This window comes from Gavialis gangeticus, unplaced genomic scaffold, assembly GCF_001723915.1.
Source record: "Gavialis gangeticus isolate Ggan-Ray unplaced genomic scaffold, GavGan_comp1, whole genome shotgun sequence".
In the NCBI taxonomy this organism is placed as follows: domain Eukaryota; kingdom Metazoa; phylum Chordata; order Crocodylia; family Gavialidae; genus Gavialis; species Gavialis gangeticus.
Window position 1 is genome coordinate 7525306 of NW_017729012.1, and position 7146 is coordinate 7532451.

The window sequence follows — 7146 nt, forward strand, 5'->3', positions numbered from 1 at the left end:
GGGGAATCTAGAGCCACTGAATTCCCACCGCAGAGTTTGTGTCGAGAGCAGGCCCAACTTGAGATGAACTGGCTCATCTCGGAGCGCTGCAGCCCTCTCATCCACGGTCTCCGTAGGGGTTCAAAATAAAAAGACACCACCAATCAAGGCTTCATGAATAATTTATTCCATTTGAATTTTTTTTTTTTAAAAAGTATAAACCTTTTCATTTCCTCAATCACAATTTGTACAACTCAGTGTTTATGGCATTCGGCAGCAATAGTGTTTTTTGTTTGTTTTTGTTCCTTATTTCATTTTTCTGTCATGTTAAATAAGACGACTTGGACCATTTCATGTCGTGGCGGAGCGAGAACTTAGACACTCCCCTTCTTAAAGTGACCCAGCTGGTGGGAGAAGTTTTCTTGAAGCTGACATGTCCAGTAATGATGCCACAATTAGCAATTTAATAGGTTTACAAGGTCCACAAATCCAGTTTATTTGGAAAAAAAAAACCAACAACCCTAAAGCTATATTAAAACTTCTGAAAAAGTGACCCTGAGGATTGCTGTAGGTCCCAAATCCAGTTTTACTGTAAATGAAGTTTTACTCCATTGAAAATAAAGAGTACACCCCCAAATAAGATTTTCTAAGCAGTTAAGCATAGTTCTGGGTCTTTCAATTAGTACGAGAGAGAAAGAGAGAGAGAGAGACAGACACTGTCCACCTTTGTGTTTAAGAGATACTGCGAGACAAAACTCTCAGCTGAGAAGCTGGATTCTCAGAAGAAACCCAGATCAAAACATTACATGGATAATATTAAAACCAATTGATGCGCTATGCCATAGACTGTTGTGCAGCAAGCTATAGGGTGCAATAGCATTTTTTAAAACCTTTTCCTCTATTACATTTTGAATTTTTAAATAATGCAACATAATATTTTGATATTACAGTATTAATAGTGCTTGATTAAAGACATCTGCAAATCTTTGCAGCAACACATGAAGTTTAAAAAAAATAAATCATGGAAGGTAAGTGTGAAGATGAAAGGAGGGCATCATAATCTGTGCTATACTGACAGCTGAGTAAGAATATAGCTGAGGATTTAAAATTTAAAATTGTATTCTGAAAGGGTTAGAAAAGTTTTAAAAATGACGTTTACTTTAAAATGCAAAGGCCATACGCAAGTACACTGGGTAGCCAAGGGGCCAAACAATAATGTGTGCAAGGAGTCTAATCCATACACTGTTACAGCCCAGCCTAGATAACTGAATGGCTTGCATAAATAGAGTATGGCTAGATTTTTTTTTTTTTTCCTTTTTGACTGGCTGGAAGAATCCAGTGTGTGGCCAATATATTTAATAGAAGTTCCACAACTACTACTTAATAAGAGCTGTCAGGAGCAATGGTAAGTACAAGACGTTGCAGCTGAACCTGTCAGTGATCAGTATAAATTATCTTGTTAGCCGGCTGTCACAGTATTATTATTACATCAGTAATTATATGCACTTTAAACAGTGGGATATCATTAGGCAAATTGATTCGTAAGGTGAAAGTCATTTATTTAGAAGTAAAACAAGTATGTTAGCTCCTCGGTGCTGGCAGTTTCGGTATGTACGTTGTTGGCAAAAAGATGCCAAGCCAGGAAAAAATCTCCCAACGTAAACTGTTTCTAAAAAGACTAATCAAAAGGGCCTCCTGATCTCTTCTAGTGGTTACAGTATTTTAATTTCCATTTTTATTGTATTTGAAAAGTACTAGTGGTATATTTCACAGAAGGTTAGCATGACTGCACATTGATCAGGACCTCGCTGTTCAGGCAACTGGCTCACTTACCTGACGAATACAAGTCAGTCACATTTTAAACAGCCCACTGCTAACAAGTTCCACGCTAAAGAGGTTCATTAACATTAAGACAGGTTTAAAAGTAACCAGCTAAAAAATTTTTTAAAAAAGGAAGCTTTGAAGATTCCAGGCTAAAGAGTGTTTTCCCCCCTCAGATCTCAGCCACGTGAAAAAATGCTCTAAAACAAAGTAACATGCTACTCAATCTGTGATGCATTAGCATAATAAAAAAAAAAAATAATAATAATAAATGCAGACACCCAGTTTTTTTACTTTAATATCAAAATATGCTGACTTCTGATTGCACTAATGTTGCTTTGAAGAAATGACTGAAAACCTTTGTCACCAATTGTACATTTTCTTCATACAAAAAACACAAAGGTCGCTAGTATTGTATATACACAATTCAAAGAGCTTTGATGTTTGTTCATATGAAAAGTGATATTTCAGGCAAATATTTTGTATTCACAAAACAAGCTACCAAATCCAGTTTTGTAAATACAAACAACTTTGTCCTTGTAGAGGATTTAGCAGTGGGTGCACAAAGGGATCTTAAGTCTTGCTCCTTTAAAAGGCTTAACTGGCAAAACGGATGGCTCGGTTTGTCCAGTGAGACCCGGGTGCTCGGTTATCATGGGTTCCCACATTCAGCTGAGAAGGACGCTGCAGAAGTAAATTCTTAAGCTGGCAGTCGGAGGACAAGGAACCATGAGGAAGGAATTGCTCGTGGGCACCCGTAGGGGCCATTTTAGAGAAGCATTACAGATTTGGCATGTGTGAGTAAAAGGAAAGAAGTGTTAAGTGAAGAAAGCTGCTGACTGTAGAGGGAGAAGAGGTATATGAAAGCCTCCTGAGTCCCTTCCTCAGGGAGTTTTGAGCCTCCTTGGCACATGCCCTGGCTGGAATCAGAGGCGGAAAAAAACTCATACACTGATTACCTGGGACCTTCACCACAGTGCCAAAAAATAGATTAAAAAGGAAAATGGATTTTCTTTTTTAACTAATGGAGTTCAGTCTGAATACCAGAATTCACTGAGAATCTATATACACCACATTTTAGTTAAACACACACCAATCTTAAAGTCAAGATTGACTGTTTTTGCATTTGTGAAATGGCTAGAGCTGAGCTAAGTTTCAGCCTTACAGGAGACTTGGGGGTAATTTCCTCATGTTTTTTCCCATGCCTGGATATTCGGTTTCATCTTTGCAATGAAATATGTATCTTAAAGAATGCAAGAACGCAATGCCAAGAACTCCCGGTTAGCTACACACTGCGTAGCAGGTATTCTTGAACTAAATAAACCCAGCAACTGGAAACAGGAAGAGGCCTGAAGCTAGCCAAAGTTCTGAGCCATAACACAAAATTAAATTGAGAGTTTATTCATTTTATTCTCACTACAAGTTAAACCACCTACAATATCACTTATATATTGCCATTGTTACTCTGTAAAGGTGTGATATAAAATGCTGTAAGACCCGGTACCTTTTCAATTTATATAAACACAGTGAACTTCATTACTGTACATGTACTCTGCAACTACAGCTTAGCTGTAAATCCCCCACACACAATGGTATGGACATTAACCCCTCTATCCCCATTAAACTGTACATCAAGACAATACAAATTTACTGTCCCCGCCCACCCCCTTACAAAAAAATAATACTCTAAAAGCAACCTACTGCAACTTTTAATTAAGACGATTACATATATTTTAGACCAATTGCTTTAAAGCAAGAAGGCAGTATAAACCTTCTAGGAAAATTTTTATAAAAGAGGTTAAGAAATATAAGACAATTTATACATTTAAAAACTTACAATAAATAAGAGAGATGCAGGCATTTTCGAATACTAGGTACTATAATCCAATACAAGAACATCTTGATGTTCTGAAGCCATAGGTAGAAACTTATGGTTCCTCATGTCTCTTCTCATCTCCATGCTTTTAATATTCATTAAACATGACTGGGTACTATGGCTCATTACTTTTCACAAATACTGTGACTGGGGAAAATGGTTAATTTTGCTACTAAAAATGTTATAATACATTTTGTCTGATCATCATTCTAAAGAGTCCTGTATAGTCAATGAAACAAAGACGGCAGGGTTATATGTGCCCCATCACAAGTCAAAACAATATTTGTTGGAAGTAACAAGAATTATACCCCATCACAAATGACTTGCACTGAGAAGAAGTGTAACTTAGTCCTGCAATGAAATATCCCTTTTCCTTGTTCTTTTCTTGCAAAGTTCAGATGAAGATCACAGCATATTCATGATAAAGTTATACAATTGATTCAGCACCACAAAATGAACTGGGAGACACGACCGTCTGTCCTGGGTTGCAGGATCACAGGTTAGCCAGGAGAGTGCATTGTACTGTTCCAAAACAAACCTAGAAAGCAAACAAAACTATTAAACCTATACAGCTCTTTCCACCAACACTGTCAGAAAAAAGTGTTTTACAAACAAAAAAGACGCATCTCATGACACTGCAGGTTTGCCATAAGCTAAACACTTAAACAAAAACCCCAACCCACATGCACGCACAGAAGTTAGGCTAGTCAGCTCATAAACAGCTAGCCTCCGCGTCACTGTTCTCCGAAGCAGGTTGTCAAAACCAATACCACCTGCTTTCTGTTTAAGTGGCACACACCTGTGCTACCAGATAGTCATTACGTTCAGTTAATAACAAAAGACATTTCAACAAAATTTGTTTAAAACATTTTCTTGCTGGCGAACGCCCCATGTTTAGTTTACACAATTCAGTGCCTGCTCCAGTCTCTGCCACATCCAAACCTCCTGCTCATAACTGCTTCCTTTGTATCATCCTCCAGGGTGACCCTTATGCCCGGATCTCTCTCTCCCTTCTCTAGCAGACATTCCTCCTCTTCGTGTTCCCACCTCACTACTTGAACTCAGCCTACCAACTTAAATAGGCCAAAATAAGTAGCAACTTTTTTAAAGCCATCACATGCTAAAGCCACATTTTAAGCATCCTGTGATCTGTATTATCCTTTACAGAGCACACGGTCCATTATTATTATGCTGTCAAACCTTGCAGCAAGAGAACCAAATTATATGCTGTAATGAAGTCAGGCAATTATAACTTACACAAATATCCCATACTTCATGCTTAATTAATAAAGCACCAATACCTGAGGACATCAGAAGTTTGATTAGAATCAAGCGGGTGGGAGTGTTTACTGTGGAGTAGCTCGTCAGATTGCACTGAAGGCACATGGAGGTGCAGAGAGGCCTACGAAGGAAGGAGACACGTTATCACCTAGCACTTGTAATATTTACAGCAGACTTCCCTGTTTTGTTTTTACCTGATACTCTCTACCTTTTAGTTGATTCCTAGAGTGAAGGCAAACTATGTTTTACATTTTGCACAATAAATAAATACAGGAATACTACAGGTACAGGTCAGATGACTGCTGTCTTTTCTTAATGTGTTATGCTGAAAACATGGGGAGAATCTCTTAAAAAAGCAAACAACTAATAACAGCCAAGATAATCATTTAGCCCAGGGGATGGCAACATTTTCCAGCAGGGGGGCTGGAGTGATCCAGCACAGGTCAGAGGCGAGTTGACATTAGGACCCAGCCACTGCTTCTCCCCATCACTCAGCTGTATCAAGGCCCAGCTGAAGCCCCCCCTTCACTGGGGTCCATGCTGCCTGCCCTAGGTGTGGCATGAGGAAAGCTCCTCCTCTGCCAGGCAGCTAACTTGTGTAGAGCAAATCACTGAATGCCATGGCTCCACGGGCTGGATCCAAAGGCTCCATGGGTAGGGTCTGGCCCTCGCGGGCCATCAGTTGCCAAACCTTGATTTCGACAAAAGGAGTAAATTGAGAACAACTCTCTTAAATTCATCCACTTATGCCACGTATACATTTCTGACATTGTACCACACTGGCGGGACATAGGGGGTGCACGCAGGTGCATGCGCCCCCCCTGAGATCGGCTGTGCACCCCCTGGAAGCGGCAGATGTGAAACCGCAAGTGCTGGTGGAAGTGCACTTCCGGCTGTGCCGCTGGCCTGGCAATCGGCCATAGGGGGACCCCCCACCAGCAATCTGGTGCCCCCCGGACTCGGGAGGCACCAGTTGCCCATGCCATACCAAGTCTTTGCAGTGCAGTTGTTGCCTATAAGCACTTATGTCTTTTATTACAGGAAACTGTATTAAGTGGTGCAATTTGCAACACATTAGAACTCGGTAAGTGGTGGAATAAAAAAAGCTACAAAATATTGTAATCTTTGTAGTCTGTGTTTTGGTATAAAGAAGGCTTGGACAGATTAATTTAGAAAGCCTAAGTGCTCATAATCCACTTGTTTCCATTTTATTTAACTATATTAAATAAATAAAATACAAACAATTGGATTATGAGCACTTAGTCTAAATTAATCTGTCCAAGCCTTCTTTATACCAAAACACAACCTATAAAGAGAAAAATTACACACCCCACCGCCCACAATAAAAGCACGAGGAAGAAAAACTCCCCATTATCAGAACACATTACAGATGTGGTTCTTAATGCATGACACACGTGAAGGCTGTTTAATTCCTCTTTGTTTTCTGTTGGACAGATGCATTTCCTTTGTCTGATACTGTTATGTGTTATCTTAGACTCAGGCAAGTCAAAATGCAAAGGTACAACAGAACCAAGAAAAACAACATCACCGACCATCTAGGAATTATTCCCCCCTCACATGCTTTCCTAAGGAATACCAAGATGGAATCCAGCTTCTGGGGTTTGCATAATAAGGAAACAGAGTACTTTACCAAATTTAAATAGATAGTTATCCTAAAGCGCTCCTCTTATTTGGAAACAACGCAAAAAGTGGGAAAAGTAAATTCGAGCCAAAGATCTGGAGAGGTCTAGCCAAACACTTAGTATAATGCATCTCTTTGCCAGATACTGCACTACACAGCTATTAAGAGAAAGTAAACAAAGCTGCAGTTGTAAGAGGGGAGGGGAGGGGAGGGGAGGGGAGGGGGGACGACACATCATTCTTGTTGAACAAGTATGTGAAGAGATGACTCAGAAGAGAACAGAACCCTTCTGAACGTTTGCTGCTCCCGTTAACAAGGTCTTTCATTTTTTGTTGAAAGTGAACAAAAGATCTTTGGCTCAAATCTGCATAAAACCTGACTGCTCTTTAACAAAAGAGAACAAAAAGATTGTGTGCGTCTCCAGGAAGAGCGAAGCGTGCAGTATTCTCATGTGCTGTATTTTAAATCTCTTGGGGCTGAATGCATCTCTCCTGTCTGGTGCACACTTAGCTAGAACACCACACTGCACGCTCACAAAGAGAACTAC

General features: G+C 39.8%; 1 protein-coding gene across 3 annotated transcripts in view; it reads right to left on the reverse strand.

The window, feature by feature from the left end:
• Nucleotides 1-143: 143 nt before the first annotated feature.
• MED13 (mediator complex subunit 13) overlaps nt 144-7146 on the reverse strand; it is a 108601-nt gene continuing 101598 nt past the window's right edge. For all 3 annotated transcript variants that reach the window (XM_019511123.1, XM_019511125.1, XM_019511122.1), the window contains 2 exons: nt 4978-5078; nt 144-4214 (listed from right to left, as the gene is read on the reverse strand). In XM_019511123.1, coding sequence (XP_019366668.1) covers nt 4082-4214; nt 4978-5078 — 234 coding nt within the window. In that variant the 3' untranslated portion in view covers nt 144-4081. The remainder of the gene's footprint in view (nt 4215-4977; nt 5079-7146) is intronic.